The 19,091-nt window shown below is 44.2% G+C and overlaps 1 protein-coding gene across 2 annotated transcripts in view; it reads right to left on the bottom strand.

Moving 5' to 3' along the window:
* ctc1 (CTS telomere maintenance complex component 1) overlaps nt 1-19,091 on the bottom strand; it is a 67,993-nt gene that overhangs the window by 15,584 nt on the left and 33,318 nt on the right. For both annotated transcript variants that reach the window (XM_069912175.1, XM_069912174.1), the window contains exons 13-21: nt 15,121-15,757; nt 9,522-9,611; nt 8,554-8,694; nt 8,125-8,219; nt 7,586-7,695; nt 7,059-7,224; nt 5,946-6,020; nt 2,849-3,014; nt 1,608-1,672 (exon numbers count right to left, since the gene is read on the bottom strand). In XM_069912175.1, the coding sequence (XP_069768276.1) occupies nt 1,608-1,672; nt 2,849-3,014; nt 5,946-6,020; nt 7,059-7,224; nt 7,586-7,695; nt 8,125-8,219; nt 8,554-8,694; nt 9,522-9,611; nt 15,121-15,757 (1,545 nt within the window). The remainder of the gene's footprint in view (nt 1-1,607; nt 1,673-2,848; nt 3,015-5,945; nt 6,021-7,058; nt 7,225-7,585; nt 7,696-8,124; nt 8,220-8,553; nt 8,695-9,521; nt 9,612-15,120; nt 15,758-19,091) is intronic.

Genomic DNA, 19,091 nt, shown 5'->3' with positions numbered 1-19,091 from the left:
ATACAAATCTATCTTTACACTTTAAAGGCAATTGGTGCAAACACTTCTGCTAATCCACTTTTTGTTCTTAATTTGGCCACATCTTCTCACCTTATTCTCTGGTGACGGCTCCATCTTTGAGCTGAGACCCTAGTCAATGTTGAGTTCATGATCGATGATAGGTGGGAAAACTTCTGAAGTGTTTTCCCACAGCCTTCTTCAGTCGCAGTGTCCATACTGGACGGGTGACCCTGGCCATTGATCTGCAGATTCATCTACCCAGCGTTTTTAGTTTTACAACCATAAATTCCAATTTGTAGAATCAGCTTGTAAAAACCATCCACCATCTGCAAGTGGCTTGTTATAAATTGCATCCCAAGTCCAATAGAGGCAAAACCAAAAGTTTTTCTAATTTTTACAACGACAACAGTTTGAAGATGAAAAATGAAAATCAAAGTAAATCAAAAAGCAATAATTCACCGTATAAACTCTTTAAAATCTGAAAGTCAATGATCCAGAAGTTCAAAGGTGTTCTAATGAAGAAAACCACCCATAAAAAGTAACATCCTCAATTCCAGTGGACCTTTTCAAGTTTCCCAGTCAGTTACTTCCATCAATCTGCACTAGGGGATGGGTTATGCACGTTGGAATTTATGGTAGTAAAACTAAAAACGCTGGGTAGATGAATCTGCAGATCGATGGCCAGGGTCACGCATCCAGTATGGACACTGCGACTGAAGAAGGCCGCGGGAAACCACTTCAGAAATTTTCCCACCTATCGTCATGAACTCAACATTGACTAGGGTCTGAGCTCAAAGATGGAGCCTTCACCAGAGAATCAGGTGAGAAGATGTGGCCAAATTAAGAACAAAATGTGGATGAGCAGAAGTGTTTGCACCAATTGCCTTTCAAGTGTAAAAATAGATTTGTATCTGTGAGAGGCTATCAAGATGTTGAAATTGAAAATGTTTGGTAATACTTCAGAGCAGTGACTATTTATTCAATGAATGAGACAAGAAAACAGTTTTCAGGATTAAAAATTAACAAATGAAAAAAAATAATCAGACAACCAAATTTAGTCAGAATGCAGAAATTACGTATTTTGGGAAATCTGGAAAGAAAACAAAAATTCGATGGTGGGAAAACCATTCTCTATGATAAACAAACTACGAAAGAGGAAGGGTCAAAAGGAACCAGGTGGGAGTAAGAGGTAGGAAAACAAAGCAACTGATATTGAAAAGAAATCCAAGCCTGCGGTTTATACTGTGAAGTACAATTTTTATACCCAAACCAAGATGCAACACGTGTCAGTCCCAAATTACACACATTCTAAAATTTTTATGGCAGCTTATAGACATTCAATGCTGTTGTTTGGGGGGGGGGGGGGGGGGGAAGAAAACCACAGTAATCATTCTGTATTAGTCTTCTGGCTTGGGTTACTTTCCAATCAGTTGAAAAGTTTTATGTGTGCGCAAACTGCAGTAATATGAAATAGAAGGTAAACTTCAGATTTTGAAAGCTATCGTTAGTCTTCTGTGATCTGCACATTGGGGACTGAACAGCCTCTAATCAAAGAATGAACTTGCCACGGTCATTTTAAAATTAGTTCCCAAATGCTCAATGCTTACTTTGATTTCGCATGAAATACACCATCTGCAGGCAGGCAGGGTCCAGAGCTTCTTGTACACCTTCCCTACATAAAATCAAAGGAAATATGCTATCATTAAAATATCACATAAATTCCCAAAGTCTCAATTTCACTTTGAATTTTAATTCCCCAGTTTTTTTTATATATAACAATTCTATATTCTTGATTTATGGAAGTAATAGAATTAAAATGTTTCCAAGTTGTTGGAAATGTGTGTTTAAGATTCCTTTTCCTTCCACATTCATTTGTGATGATGGGAGCAAATATTCAGGCAGCAGAGTGCATTGGTTGTGCTTTGCTCTTAGCAGCTGTTTGAATAAAGTTGTATGATGCAGCTCGCCATTAAGATGACTCTCTTAAAGTGTCTCCTTATTCCTTCTTAGTAAGGGGGATTAATTAACTATAATGTTATTCATCTTTCAGGTGGCTCCGTGGAGGAACCTGCAGATGCAGTGACGGTTAAACGTTTTCAAAAAAATGTGACTGAAAATAAATTGCTTTAAGGTTTACATATTCCTGCAAGTGAAGTTTGTTCAGTGTAAGTACAGTCTAGTATTTTTGTCTTTTAAACTGTTTATTCTTAATGTAGGTGTATTAGACAGGTATTGTAAGAGCAAGTCTCAAATAACTGGGAAAGACTATTATGCAGCATCTATCAATCCCCATAGAGTATTCAGAAAATTGATAGAAATCTGCCTTGTTACTCTTTAAAGTATGAAGTTTACTTTGAATTCTTCTCCAGTACAAGAGTAGTTTACTTTATCATCTAACTTACTGAGAGTGAAAATTGTAGTTTAGTGTGCTATTCAGGAATTGCATAAAAAGTTACTCATCTAGTAATCTGGCAACAGCACCAAAACTTTCCCAGTACACAAGATGCAGCAAAACACCCCCCTGATACCCAACACCTATGGGGATTGGTCGATGCCAGATAAGTGTATTTTCCGGTTGCTTGAGACTTGCTCTTACAATGCCTTTCTAAGACTTATTGGCTGCCTCATGATCCGCTGATTTCTGCTCACCCGACAAGTCTAATCGACAGATCTTTTGCCAGTTGCTTGAATTCTGGATACCAGGGGCTTTATTGTATTAGTATTTCAAATAACAATCCTTTCTTCTTCAGAGAAGTTGGGATTCCTTTTTGGGCGAGATCTAATATTCATTTTACTAAAATAGCTTGCAATCACCCCATCTTTTCTGATAATACAAATTGAAACAAACCTGTTTAAAAATACTGCTACAACGAGTGCACACCCACTGTAGTTGAAGGCACTGAACATTAACAACATGACAGCAAACAATGCCCTGCAGGGAGTTCTCCTGTCGGGAGATTAAATTTCCAAGATGGACCCTGGGCCTCTCTGCAATTGCTGTACTGCTTGATGGGCTAGAGCAGATAAAGGAAAAAAATTCATGGTTTAAAAATATAAAATTAAATCAAAAGCAATCAACCTCAAAATGTAACCAGTTAAATCACTTCTCAAACATTTCTGGTGCTGATCACCTGAAATGTATTCTACAATTCCCAAATCTGACTGTTAACCAGGATATCTTTACATTAGTTGTGGAATTTTAATTTCTGACCACAGCAGTAAAGTTACATTTTATTCCTTTTAACTTGATGTTACTTTCTTTCTGCACAGCCACATTAGATTTAAACTAACTTTGGTTTCTTCGTGTATAATTGCAGCAGCCGTCAGATCGCATTATTGGCAGAGTGACTTTGCCCCTTTCGGAGGTCAATCTACAGGTGCATAAGAGCGGCAGAGAGGATCACTGGAGTTTCCTTAAACCCCCCCCCACCATTGACGTGATTTACCAGAATTATTGTCTGAAGGCGGCACACAAAAATCAGTGTAACCCCTACAACTCTGCACAGAGCATTTTTCTGCGATTCCCATCAAGAGAAAGAGTATCAGAGCAAGCACCACGAGGCTGAGAAACAGGTAGTGAGAACGCTGAACGATCAGAAGAATTGCTCACACTAACCATCCAAGACTCTCATATCTACTAAACATTATTTATTTATATACATTACTACTTGGCCTGCATGTGGATTGTTTGTTTGTATGTGTGTTATATCTGGTTGTGTTATCTGCATGTTTTCCACTGTGGGTCAGAGAATGGTGCTTTGTCATGCAATCAGATGATCATAAACTTGATTTGACTTGAACAAATTTTCCACTTCTCACTATGTACAGAACAGAGGAACTGGGATAAAGTGTGACAGTGGTGTCATTTTTCAGTTTTCTGGGCGTTCAGCAATTAGCATGAACGTGCTGGTTTTGAGAAATTGTCATTCTTAGAAACCTACATTTTATTTTTGCATTCTGCTCCATGTTCATTTTCAACTAATTCCAAAATGTTAGTAACAAGTTGAAAAGACGGTAAAATATGAAAAATATTACTTCTAAAAATGAACACCCAGTACAGATATTATTCATTCAAAATTAATAATTTTTTGTCACAAAAAATTTGAAGTACAGGCTATGGAAAATTTGTTTAATAATTAGAATCAGAATTTATTGTCATGAACAAGTCATGAAATTCGGCATTTTGTGGCAGCGTCACAGGGCAAACATGAACATTATAACCATACTACAGGTGCACGATCCTTTATCCGGAACCCTTGGGGGACAGGGGGTTCCGAATTTCGGATTTTTCCAGATTTCAAAAAGCCCACACAAATTGTGCTGCCGTATCCACCCCCGACCACCTCCCCGACCGCGGTCCCCCGGCCGCCTCCCCGACCGCGGTCCCCCGGCCGCCTCCCCGACCGCGGTCCCCCGGCCGCCTCCCCGACCGCGGTCCCCCGGCCGCCTCCCCGACCGCGGTCCCCCGGCCGCCTCCCCGACCGCGGTCCCCCGGCCGCCTCCCCGACCGCGGTCCCCCGGCCGCCTCCCCCGACCGCGGTCCCCCGACCGCCTCCCCCGACCGCGGTCCCCCGGCCGCCTCCCCTGGCCACTGGTTCCCACTTGCCAGATTTTGGGTGTCTGGATAAAGGATCGTGTACCTGTATAAATAAAAAATAACAGTGCACAAAAAGTAAGGCACTGTCATTGGTTCATTGATCATTCAGGAATCTGACGGCAGCGGGGACGCTGTCCTTGTGCTGCTGAGTGCTCGTCTTTAGGCTCCTGGACCTTTTCCCTGTCGGTAGCAGAGTGAAGAGGGTGGTGAAAGTCTTTGACAGTGGAGGCTGCTTTTTTAAAGACACCGCCTCAATAGACGTCCTCGATGGAGTGAAGTCTGGTGCCTGTGATGTCGCAGGCTGAGTTAACAACCCTCTGGAGTTTATTCTTGTCCTGAGAGTTGGCACTTCCATGCCAGACAGTGATGCAACCAGCCAGAATGCTCTCCACGGTCCACCTGTAGAAGTTTATGAGTTTTCGGAGACATACCAAATCTCCTCAGACACCTCACAAAGTTTAGCTGCTGGCGAGCCTTCTTTGTGATTGCATCAACATGGAGGCTCCAGGACAGATCCTCAGAGATGTTGACACGCAGGAAGTTCTTGACCTACTCCACTACCGAATCCTCAATGAGGACTGGGTCACGTTCCCCTGACTTTCTTCTGAAGTCCACGATCATCTCCTTGGTTTTGCTGACATTGAGCATAAGGATGTTGTCGTTACACTATTCAATGAGCAGGACTATCTCTTTCCTGGACGCTTCCTCCTTGCCATTTGTGATTCTGCTGAGAACTGTGGTGTCATCTGCAAACCTGGAGATAGCATTGGGATTGTGTCTGGCCACACAGTCATGGGCATATAATGAGTACAGCAGTGGGCTCATCTTTGGAGTGCACCTGCGTTGACAGTCAGTGAGAAGTTGTTTCCAATTCATACCATGGTCTTCCGATGAGAAACTCAAGGATCCAGTTGCAGAGTTGGGGGGGGGGGGTGGTTTACTGAGGTCTAGAATTTGTAGCTTCTTTACCGGCACTGAGGGAATAATGGTAGTGAAGGCCAAGCTGTGAAGGGCGGCACTGTTGGCGTAGCGGTCAGCATAACACTGTTACAGGGCCAGTGATTGGGACTGGAACCCACACTCTCCCCATGACTGCGTTACTTTTCTCCGGGGGCTCCAGTTCCATTCTACCGTTCGAAATGTACCAGGTGCTGTAGGTCAATTAGGGGTGATTGGGTGGAAGAGGTTTGTGGACTGAAAGGGCCGTTACCAGCTGCATGTTTAGACTTTAAATTTAAAGTTTAAAAGAGATCAATAGTTAAATAGGTGCACATTCTAAATAGGTCTTCTAACTTGGTACATTTGAGCTTTCAAACTAAGTAAATAAAATGTGAAGAATCATACCAACCTTTTCACCTCCAAAGAACACTGAAGGACAGAGACACTGCTCGAAGGCACAAATCTGCAGTACACGTTGTTGTGTCTGAAAAGCAATTTGAACAGATTAAACTGAGATGGAATTCTTCTTTTAAAACCTTTGCAACTTTAGGTTAAAATAAATAGATTTGACAACTCTCTCAAAAATACAATTGAATACACGATACAGGATGGCATGCGTCAATCAACTGAAAAAAATCCATTCTCAGCGACAAAGGATAAGACGCCAAGAACATTCAGCAAGTCAAACTGTGTGAAAAAATTAAATGCAGTTGGCATGAAACAGTAACCCTCCACCTTTCCTTTACCAATGACAGGAAAGTGCTGTCATTCCTTAGTTTTTATTTCAAACCTGCAGCTATTTTCTTTTCGTATTCTTTTAATTCCAAAGCTAAATGCCCCTGAATGAAGCAGTGAATTAACCACATCTTGGGACCTGGTTCCAATTGATTCAAGGTTGATAATATGGAAACTATAGCATGTGAAATTAATTTGGATTGAGTGGGTAAAACGTTATTTCAGTAGGGAGTTTAAGCCTTTAAACTGAGAAAGGTAAACTCAAATGCTGTCTAAATGGTCATAAATTAGGAATCATCGAAGATATATTTGGGAATACATGATCAATAATCCCTTAAAACCTTCAGACTAGTTATGCTTCAGTGTAGATGCATAGATAAATGCATTCAACTGTGACCATTGCATATACAGGGAATTTGGAAGGGTGCAACACATTTGCCACAATTATGTTGGCTCCGAACGCGTTAGGTTATGAAGACTAGTTACATACATTTGGTTTATATTCCTGGAGTATAAATTAATTACTGCAGGATTTAATTCAGGTGTTAGTGATGACATAGTGAATTAACAGAGGGTAATTAGTTATTTTGATGAACAAGAGGACATCCAATCTTAAAACCTGTGCCGAATTCACAAAGTACACTACTGGAAATTTAGAGCTCAACTGCAAAATTGGTGGGACAACTGCCATACTCATAACCAGTTGATAGATCTGTAAAACAAACTGTCAAGTGAGCTGGGACAAGGTAAGCAAGTCAAAACAGGACAACAAAAATGCAAAACTGACCTGGATACAATTCTTTCCAAATCATAAAATGCAACAATGGATCCTGGCAAGACTCCAATGGTATAGGTTAATTGTAAGAGATCTATATAGACATCCAAAGCCACAGCTCCATTTTGAATGGTACCAACAGTGAATTTCAGACACCAGTCACTAGGAACCAATACACCTATAAACAAGTGGTAAAAAGTGTCAAGTGCAACAAAACCTACTCTGACATTTTAGAAAATATCCTAAATGTATTCAGCTTAAAAATGTTCTGACAAACTTCTATAGAGCACAAAGTTTAATTCTCCACACAAAAAATCCCTTCACTTTGAGTTAAAAAATTACCCATGTTCTGAGAAATCTCATTAGTTTCTTAGCTTCTTTACCTTATCTTGAAATAAGAGGAGAAATTCTGGACAAACTGCAACCAGCTATTGTCATACAACATTGCTCCAATATATTGCAGCAAAAGAAACACTGGACATTAATTTCATTAATAATGTAAATCTCTTGTACAGCTTATAATTTTACTGCATTTTTACCTTTTGTATCACTATCAGTTACAAGTGCTGGAAAGTTGGGCCTTCTTTTAGGTTCCAAGCACATTCTTTCCAAAATAATTCCAGTGAAAGAAACAAGCGATGCTGGGAATCTGGTAGACAATCCAAATACAAGATTCCAATTGAGGACATTACAAAATGCATTTTTCTAAAAAGCCAATTCCCCAGTTTGGATTTCACAATAAGGTTTAAGTACTTGTTTCTAAGCTTGGAGAGAGGTTCAATTAGAAAATTAACATATGGATTTGTAAAAATATAGTGAACAGCATAATTGCATCATATAAGGAGTGTCCCATACAAAGGACGAGTATTCTTACTAAACATGCACAAAGAGACAATGGAGTCGTGAACAGTGACTAAATGGTACATAATCCAAAGCCTTTATTCTAAGTAGTGTTTAAGCTTGCATGGGCAAATGGTGATTTACTAAAACACAAAGGTTCTAAAATTGAGATGGGAGATGGAAAAGCAACCCAAGGTGCAGGGAAACAGTAATATTCTATTTTCACTTCTGTTCTTACCTGTCAGAGAGTATATCTTGAATTGTACTTGGTTGAGGCATTTCTGAGGACAATTTTTCAAGATAAGCAGGTATATTTATTTGTTTCTTCAAAATCTACAATTTAAAATATTTTACCAATAAACAAACTGTTTTGATTGTGAAACTTTTTGTAAAGCCATAGATAATGCAATATCTAAAAGTGACAAACATGAAACCAATATTATCATTAACAATAAAAAAAACTCTCATTTCCCAATGCCAAAGTAATCTTCCCTCACTTGTTATTGCACAACACAAACATTACCCAATTATCAATATACATTACGTGTAACTGCAACCTTCCTGATGCTCCACAACTCATTTAGAAACTAACAAAACCCTTCAATAGTTAAAATGTTACAATGGGAACCCGATATCCCTGGTTTTTATTTATCCGTGACTAGCTTACTGGGGATCGCAGTAAACAGGAGTACGTGGAGATATACTGAAACTTCCAGTCTGGTTGAACAACAAGGTAGCGTGGGCAATTCAAACTCTGCAGAGCCTTCAGTGGTACACAGGATGAGTGCTGTTCAAAGCAGAATGTGCCCTGAATAAAACAAGAGATATTCATCATCTTTTCTTGAAGTGAAAAATACAACATTGGTTGCATTTACACTAGAAAATAGTTCCTGGCACAGGCTCTAGAGTAAAAATCCAAACATCATCCTGATGGGCTGACTTTGGCTCCAAAGCCGCTATCCCCACATATATGAACTTCTCCGAGCTGGGACGTGGAGAGCAACACTGCCTGCCCAATGCATCTGGGAATCACAGCCATGAGGCTTGTTCAGCAGAAAATCAACAAGCAGCAAGCCCCAAATACACCATCAAAAGCACCACCCACAGGTTTACCGTCATAGTTGTCAAGACTTTTTAGGACAGTTAGAAAATTGTAAATGAAGTGAATTTCTAAGCTTTAAAAAAAAATTAAAAACTCAACCAAAATTTTTAAAATTTGCAAACACCCACAGTTTAAAAAGGCTTTTCAATTATTTTTGCCTCCCCCCCCCGCCCCTCCCCAAAGCCCTGCAATCTTTATTGAAATCAAAGGGATGCGAGACTTTACCCCAGGTTTAATCCTGTGCCAGGAACTATTTTCTAGTGTAAATGCAGGTGATACCTCATAGGTTATTCTGACTCTGGACTCTCCAGAGATACATGGGCAAATGTGACTTTCATTCCACAATTTTGTTAACTTCAACTATAAAATAAGTTGCTGACATTTAAATAATAAAATTCAAGTGGTTTATTTCTGAAGAGCCAACATTTACAAAGATAATTCCTTTGTTCACTGCAGTAAGTTAAAACGCAACCACTATATACAAACTATTTATTAAGGGGTTTGCTCCCATGATCAGTTGTAGGTTCTCTTACCATCTGTTTTGGTCCAATGACTCTGTACACAACCCCTTGACTTATCAAATGGTACCACCTCACTGCTTCAGCCATGAATTCTAACCGCACCTGCAATGACATCATAAAATTAAACTCTATTTCCATCTCCCCAGCATGTACAAAATAGACCAGTCTCCTACTTCCTTCAATTTCATTCAAATACTGTAAAAAAAAACACAAAATTCAATGAACTACAGCTTCAGAAGCATTCATTTGAAAATATTTTGATTTTATATTACACAGAATGCATCCAAAAAAAAAATCAATGGCAAGAAATCGAGACAAAACCACAAGAACAAAGCACCCGATTGACAAAATCTGAAGATTCAATCCTACCGAACATTCACGTCCAAATGGTGGAACTATATCGACTGCTCTCAAATGGATAATAAGTGTCAGGTTTGCAATTAGTATTGTAATCTAATTGCTCTTAACACCTGCATACACAATCAAGTGTTAATAGCATGGGAGAAGGGGGGGAGGGGGGAAAAGGTCAAATGAAGCCATATGGAGCAATAACTTTCCTCACTCCTGACCACAACACCATTATCTAAATAAGTTTTCCCAAATTATGGGTTAAATTTGGCAACACCACCAGTAATATAGACAAGGCAGCTGTGAAATGTAATGGATTCTCGGTTCTTGCTAAAGGGCAAACGCATCTTTCAAGTGTCCTAAATTGTGTAGAAATGTCTGAACAACGTTGCACAGATAAAAGAGGAAGTACTAAGGGTGCAGCACATTACAGATGTTTTCAAAATTAAAACTTTACAGATATAATCCATGTGTATTTGTTCAGACCAAAGTAAAATTTGAGTTAACAAATCTTTTCTGATCAAATGATTGTGTTGGATCCCAAAATAAAACGATTTAATCCAAATTCATTAAATTAAAATGAGAACTCCAAACGTGAACAATCACATCCACAGGAAAAAGAATCTCAGGGCTGTACTCTGACTCAGTCATGTATGTTCTGACAATAAATCTGAATTTGTGACATTTCAACCTTCAAGTTTATTCACTTAATTTGGGAATTAGTTGTGTTGATTGCCAAGCAAAGTAAAATCAAACTGAAACATGTAGATCCAATAATCTGGTCTTCTTGACAATATGCAGCACACAAACCAAGTACGATCACCTACTTCCATAAAACTGATACAATGGCATTTCTCAGAATGTTATCCAATAAGCTATCTCAAAAACATTCTTTAGAAGAGACAGAGCAAACTTCAAATGTCCTCTAAATCCTTTTAATGCTGCAATCTGAATGGTAAGATTTCTCTGCATAAACCCCAAACTACAAGTCATCCTTTAACTACACTTCAGGTTTAAACAAAGTCAAACCCAGAGAAGCAAGCAACACCTCATCTCCAATGCAGGTCAGCAATAAATTAGTAAGTTCATTGGCACAATTCTTATATTAACAGTAAATATTACACAAACATGCAATTTAATCAACGTCACTAGATTTAATTCAATTTGTGAGTGTACTTAGTTGTGGAAGAGACAAAAACCTAGACCATTCCAAAGCCAAACAGCAGCTAAAGTTTGTCCAACGTGTGTGAAAAGTAACAGGAAGAATATACAAATGCCAGTCATGCTTATGGCAACAGAATGCTGTAAAAATTTCATATTACAATTAGCAGGCAAAAACAGACCCTCATCTCACTCCGCATTCACAGGTTAACAAAGGTTTAACAAAAGTAACTACTAATATACATGCACTAAATTGACAATTAAATGGAAGTTCATTACTGTAATGATAAATTTTGCAAGAATGCACTGCAGAGAGATACTTGGAAGGAAATGCATGCAATTCTTGAATTACGCACCCTATAGTTGCAACAATTCAGATATTATCCCAAATTATGAAATTACGAATTCCGCCTTATTTGCTAAAAATTGATCCAATATACTTAATCTTCTTACTAAATCTCTAGGTGTCACGTTTCAGGATCAGAAACTTCAGCAGATTAATGAAAATAATGCAGTCACGATAAAACACCATATATAGGAAAAATAAAACCACAGGCTTCATGTGAGAAATTAGGATTACACTGTACTTTACTAAATTATACAAATTAATTTCACCCTTAAGAGTGTAGCAAAGGTCGCAATTTAATTGTGCCTGCTTGTTCTGAAAAGACCTTTTATTTTTGTAGGCTTTAATGAGACAGCACGGACTATTTCAGGAAGAGTTTTGGTTACATTCAAGAAACCTTTCAAAATAAACATTTAAACAAATTTCATTCCACACATTTACCAATTACCTGAAAGATTTCCTTTGTATTCATTTCAATTGTTTACAGAAATTATTTCAAGAGAAGCACTATTAACCACATAACCCCCATCAAGATATGTCCTGCCAGCCATTTTGTTGGTGATAGTTTCATGAATTTGTTGGAAGCCATACTAAAAAAAAACTACCCATTTAACTGTCTATGATTAACTGTGTATAATTTTTGACAATGCTACTTTTGTTCACCTTACCAACATATTCTTTAAAAAAGAGGTTAAAAAGACAAAACAGAAAGTACAAAAGCATTTTAGATACCTGCAGTTTGCATTTTGTCATATAATTCAATGTAAATACATCTTTCTACTGGACATCTGCTGCAAATTTCACATTTACCCAAAATGACATTTGAAGAATATTACATTTGTAAAAATACTCTATTTTAATTCTCAAATCCATTTTTGAATTTAATAATCATGTTACTTTTACTAGAATAAATAATTTAAACTGTTTGAACATTTCCTATCAGAGTTGGTGTTTGGAAGTCATTTTTACATTGTATTATTTGGTGACAAAATGCAATAACAAATTGCCATATTATTTCATCTTATATTGAATATATACTGCCTATCATCTCTTCCTCTCCCTCCTCGGTAACTTCAAGGAGAATGCGTCAAGTGACTAAAGCACCCCCCCCAGAAACTAAAATACCAATATTAGAGAAACTAAAATACCAATATTAGAAAAGCTAGTTATTCAAAAAAAACCTGATAATCTTATTTCAGATTTGAATGCATTTCCTCAGGTATTTTGTTAAAAAAAATCTGAAACAGTAGATTTTGGAAATGAACTCCAAATATTCTTGCATTTGAAATTTCAGATGGATAGAGGTTAACCAGAAGAAACCCTAAACAAGTCACTGCACCAAATACTATTTTATTCGACATTCAAAACATTTACAAGATATGATTTTAATTAAACCTGCATGTGAATATAGGATAACTGATTAATTTGTATTCAAATTTATCACAGCTTTTGCATAGAATAATTTTGTTTATGTTATTTGTCCTTTAACTGCTATTCTAATGTCTGGAGTAGAACCTTAACAGCTTCCACACTTGCATTAAATTTATGATCACAGGAGATGTGATATTACGAGCAAAAAGAAACCAGAATCAGTTAAGCTGATAGTTCAGAGGTTTTAAAACTTTCAAAACTATCTTTTTAAAAATGCATATACAGTGGAATTTTGTGCACAATTTGAGATTCATTGGATGGTTTTCTTTATTAATGGTAAATGTAAAATAACGGGCAGCCTATATTTCCATCTTTGATTTACCCGAGAATGCAAGAGTTAATTTTGCACCTTTTACAGTAGAGCCCACCAAACGAACAATGAAGACATATGAGGCATTTTGCAGTTGCTGGTAAAAACTTAAAATCTGCATCTAGGAGAACTATACAAGTCAATGTGATGATTCTATAGGTGTGGTTTTCTCACTACATCAACCTTCTCCAAGAGGAAGCATGAATTTGGTAATAAAATGGCGTTCTCAAAGCTAGTCGTCTTCACAGTAAAGACGAGGCGAAGCTGAAGCTACTTCCGGGCACCCATAAATTGGCGGGAAATGTCATATGAAAGTAATTCATCCAAAGACTAAAAAAAATTATTTTGGTCAAAACTGTTGATTCTGTATCTTAATCTATGTATCCCAAGTCTTAAATTCAACCAGAAAATATCAAACGCTCGATTCAACATTTGCTAGCCAATTAAAACTGAATTAACAGAAACTATAAATCACAAAATAACTAATTAAAAAGGATGACTGCAAAATGTTTATTTTCGTGCAACACCTTTGATAAAACAATGTTAGCAAATTCACAAATTAGTTTCAAAATGCTGGAAAAAATAATTTTTAAGAGGATTTCTCTGTGAAAAAGTGACAGCTGCGATATTTCAGTCGGACCCTTAAGATTTCGATGCACTAATGGGAAAGCACACCAGGAATTTCAATGTGGCAGTTCAGGAAATACTGCAATGGTTTTGATGGCAGATTTTCAAATTTACAAAATATTAATAAACTTATCCATTTTATCACTTCAATATTTTATGTCAATTTGTAAACAAAACTGCATGTTGACTGATGTGGATAATCGATGCTGAAGTTTCATCTCACCCAATTTTTTAAATAGATGATTATGTTTATAGAGAGGGCAGTTGGAACTTTTGAAATAATAAAAGATAATCCGTCCACCACAAGATAAATGGGTGTTTGTTCTGTAAACAAAAATAAACGATGAGCCCGATAGAATGAACCTGAACAACTCTTTCAAAGTAAAATCAAGGTTAGAGGAAGCTAATTTTTAGTCGGCTCTGTTTATATTTAATTTGGCCCATCTTAAACTGCGAAGATTCTGAAGAATCAAAAAAAATGCTTGAACAGAGGCAGGTTTGTTCTTATTTTCAGTAGTCTGACCCTCAAATCGACTTCAGGCACAGAGACCACTTTTTAAACCAGCTGGTCAGTTTTTGTTTATCTCTACCCGGCCAATCTGTTCATCCCTTTCTCAGGCGTTAATTCAGAGGTAAAAGTAGTTACGTGAAGGGAGTGTTTAATGCAGCTGAAATTCATAACTTCTCAGGATGGTTTCCTAGCTAAAAATAATTTCTGAAGAGGCTTAGGACTCAAATCAGCTTTCCAACAGCTGGAAAGAAAAGTTGAAAATTTCACCATGAAGGAGGGAAGAAATGTACTTTCACCATTCGAACACCAAAGAGTTAAGCTGACTGACTTCAACCCACGAAGACGTCAAGATGGAAGACAAATGCAAAATTGTGAGGGGGGGGAGAAACACATGAAAAGGACTGATTAAATCATGTCCCCCCCCCCCCCCAGCACAAAGAGTTAACAAAGCCAACACCCAAACAAAGAAATCTTTTGATGACTCGTGGATGACCTTCGATTTAGTTGCATTGAGGAAACTTCATCAATCCCAACCTGGGCAATACATGGTCACAGCCCCCAACCTTGGAAACTCGCACACAGGTCACCCCCCCCCCCCCACCCCCAATTATTCCCCTCTCTCTCAATCGCTTGATTCAGACGAGTAGCATTTGGAGGCTGCCCCCCCTCCCCCAAATCGAGGCGGATGAGAGAAGTCTGTGGAGGGTACATTTTTAATTTGGATTGACCCCCCCCCCCCCCCCAGTATGGACTGGAAGTTTGTGACATGCACCAAACACGGGGGGGGGGGGGGGGGCAGCAGCCACGAGGCCGTTGAATGTGCTGCATCACCGCAGCCGGTCTCTCAAGGACGAAGTTCCATTAAAGCCCGACTTACTTGCGCTCGGCTGTCGGGGCGGAGACAAAGAGCGGCCTCTGCCTCCCATTCGGCCAATCCCCCCGTGCTCGCCCCGTCCGGCCAGGGCCGCGGGCCTCCGAGGCTGAGGGCAGACGCGTGGAAGGCCAGTGCCAGCCGGCTCCTCCCGCCCGGAGCCGGGCCGGGGCCATTAGTATTCTCGGGGGCTCCTCCTCCTCCGCCGCCGCCGCCGCCGCCGCCGCCGCCGCTGCCATATTGACAGTTCCTCAGCATCAGGGCATCTTTGCGGGTGACCAGCAGCAAGAGGCTGACGTCGCCCCGACCCCCGGCCCGGCCCGGCCCCCCGGCCTCGCCTCCTCCGCCGCCGCCGCCGCCCTGGGCGCTCCCGGCCCTCCCGGGTGGGTGTGAACAGACGGAGCCACTTTCCCCAACATGGCCTTCTCGCAGCACAACTTCCTCCACCAGAGGCATCTTGGGAAGGGAAGGGCCGCCCCGACGCTCATTGGCTGCGGCGCTGGTGACCTCATCGCTCGTGCCCGCCCACCGCCGGCGGCGGCTGCTGCTGCTCCTGGCCCTCTCGCTGGCGGCGGCTGGAGGCGCCGGACCGGCTCCCTTCCTCACCACTCGGCCCTCACCCGCACGGAACTGCACGTAGACCCTGGGTGAAGAGAGCAGCAAAAACACCCGTCAAATCCCCGCCACCACAGAGAGGAGACCCCCCCCACCACCCACTGTCCCTCCCCCCCCACTCACCCACTGTCCCTCCCCCCCCACTCACCCACTGTCCCTCCCCCCCCACTCACCCACTGTCCCTCCCCCCCCACTCACCCACTGTCCCTCCCCCCCCACTCACCCACTGTCCCTCCCCCCCCACTCACCCACTGTCCCTCCCCCCCCACTCACCCACTGTCCCTCCCCCCCACTCACCCACTGTCCCTCCCCCCCCCACTCACCCACTGTCCCTCCCCCCCCACTCACCCACTGTCCCTCCCCCCCCACTCACCCACTGTCCCTCCCCCCCCACTCACCCACTGTCCCTCCCCCCCACTCACCCACTGTCCCTCCCCCCCCACTCACCCACTGTCCCTCCCCCCCCACTCACCCACTGTCCCTCCCCCCCCCACTCACCCACTGTCCCTCCCCCCCCACTCACCCACTGTCCCTCCCCACCCACTCACCCACTGTCCCTCCCCACCCACTCACCCACTGTCCCTCCCCAGCATTGTCTGCTCCCACCCCCACCCACCCACCCACCCCCACTGTCCCTCCCCAGCATTGTTTGCACCCACCCCCACTGTCCCTCCCGAGCATTGTTTGCACCCACCTCCACTGTCCCTCCCCAGCATTGTCTGCTCTCACCCCCACCCTCTCATTCCCACTGTCCCTCCCCAGCATTGTCTGCTCTCACCCCCACCCACTCATCCCCACTGTCCTTCCCCAGCATTGTCTGCTCTCACCCCCACTGTCCCTCCCCAGCATTGTCTGCTCTCACCCCCACTGTCCCTCCCCAGCATTGTCTGCACCCACCCCCTCTGTCCCTCCCCAGCATTATCTGCTCTCACCCCCACCCACTCACCCCCACTGTCCCTCCCCAGCATTGTCTGCTCTCACCCCCACCCACTCACCCCCACTGTCCCTCCCCAGCATTGTCTGCTCTCACCCCCACCCACCCACCCCCACTGCCCCTCCCCAGCATTGTCTGCTCTCACCCCCACCCACTCACCCCCACTGTCCCTCCCCAGCATTGTCTGCTCTCACCCCCACCCACTCACCCCCACTGTCCCTCCCCAGCATTGTCTGCACCCACCCCCTGTCCCTCCCCAGCATTATCTGCTCTCACCCCCATCCACTCACCCCCACTGCCCCTCCCCAGCATTGTCTGCTCTCACCCCCACCCACTCACCCCCACTGTCCCTCGCCAGCACTGTCTGCTCTCACCCCCACTGTCCCTCCCCAGCATTGTCTGCTCTCACCCCCACCCACTCACCCCCACTGTCCCTCCCCAGCATTGTCTGCTCTCACCCCCACTGTCCCTCCCCAGCATTGTCTGCTCTCACCCCCACTGTCCCTCCCCAGCATTGTCTGCACCCACCCCCTGTCCCTCCCCAGCATTATCTGCTCTCACCCCCATCCACTCACCCCCACTGTCCCTCCCCAGCATTGTCTGCTCTCACCCCCACCCACCCACCCCCACTGCCCCTCCCCAGCATTGTCTGCTCTCACCCCCACCCACTCACCCCCACTGTCCCTCCCCAGCATTGTCTGCTCTCACCCCCACTGTCCCTCCCCAGCATTGTCTGCTCTCACCCCCACTGTCCCTCCCCAGCATTGTCTGCACCCACCCCCTGTCCCTTTCCAGCATTGTCTGCTCACACCCCCACCCACTCACCCCCACTGTCCCTCCCCAGCATTGTCTGCTCTCACCCCCACCCACTCACCCCCACTGTCCCTCCCCAGCATTGTCTGCTCTCACCCCCACTGTCCCTCCCCAGCATTGTCTGCTCTCACCCCCACTGTCCCTCCCCAGCATTGTCTGCACCCACCCCCTGTCCCTTCCCAGCATTGTCTGCTCTCACCCCCACCCACTCACCCCCACTGTCCCTCCCCAGCATTGTCTGCTCTCACCCCCACCCACTCACCCCCACTGTCCCTCCCCAGCACTGTCTGCTCTCACCCCCACTGTCCCTCCCCAGCATTGTCTGCACCCACCCCCTGTCCCTTTCCAGCATTGTCTGCTCACACCCCCACCCACTCACCCCCACTGTCCCTCCCCAGCATTGTCTGCTCTCACCCCCACCCACTCACCCCCACTGTCCCTCCCCAGCATTGTCTGCTCTCACCCCCACTGTCCCTCCCCAGCATTGTCTGCTCTCACCCCCACTGTCCCTCCCCAGCATTGTCTGCACCCACCCCCTGTCCCTTCCCAGCATTGTCTGCTCTCACCCCCACCCACTCACCCCCACTGTCCCTCCCCAGCATTGTCTGCTCTCACCCCCACCCACTCACCCCCACTGTCCCTCCCCAGCACTGTCTGCTCTCACCCCCACTGTCCCTCCCCAGCATTGTCTGCACTCACCCCCACTGCCCCTCCCCAGCATTGTCTGCACTCACCCCCACTGCCCCTCCCCAGCATTATCTGCTCTCACCCCCATCCACTCACCCCCACTGTCCCTCCCCAGCATTGTCTGCTCTCACCCCCACCCACCCACCCCCACTGCCCCTCCCCAGCATTGTCTGCTCTCACCCCCACCCACTCACCCCCACTGTCCCTCCCCAGCACTGTCTGCTCTCACCCCCACTGTCCCTCCCCAGCATTGTCTGCACTCACCCCCACCCACCCACCCCCACTGCCCCTCCCCAGCATTGTCTGCTCTCACCCCCACCCACTCACCCCCACTGTCCCTCCCCAGCATTGTCTGCTCTCACCCCCACTGTCCCTCCCCAGCATTGTCTGCTCTCACCCCCACTGTCCCTCCCCAGCATTGTCTGCACCCACCCCCTGTCCCTTCCCAGCATTGTCTGCTCTCACCCCCACCCACTCACCCCCACTGTCCCTCCCCAGCATTGTCTGCTCTCACCCCCACCCACTCACCCCCACTGTCCCTCCCCAGCACTGTCTGCTCTCACCCCCACTGTCCCTCCCCAGCATTGTCTGCACTCACCCCCACTGCCCCTCCCCAGCATTGTCTGCACTCACCCCCACTGCCCCTCCCCAGCATTATCTGCTCTCACCCCCATCCACTCACCCCCACTGTCCCTCCCCAGCATTGTCTGCTCTCACCCCCACCCACCCACCCCCACTGCCCCTCCCCAGCATTGTCTGCTCTCACCCCCACCCACTCACCCCCACTGTCCCTCCCCAGCACTGTCTGCTCTCACCCCCACTGTCCCTCCCCAGCATTGTCTGCACTCACCCCCACTGCCCCTCCCCAGCATTGTCTGCACTCACCCCCACTGCCCCTCCCCAGCATTATCTGCTCTCACCCCCATCC

The sequence above is a fragment of the Narcine bancroftii genome, chromosome 14 (genome assembly GCF_036971445.1).
Source record: "Narcine bancroftii isolate sNarBan1 chromosome 14, sNarBan1.hap1, whole genome shotgun sequence".
NCBI lineage: Eukaryota > Metazoa > Chordata > Chondrichthyes > Torpediniformes > Narcinidae > Narcine > Narcine bancroftii.
This window is presented reverse-complemented; position numbering and strand designations above follow the sequence as displayed.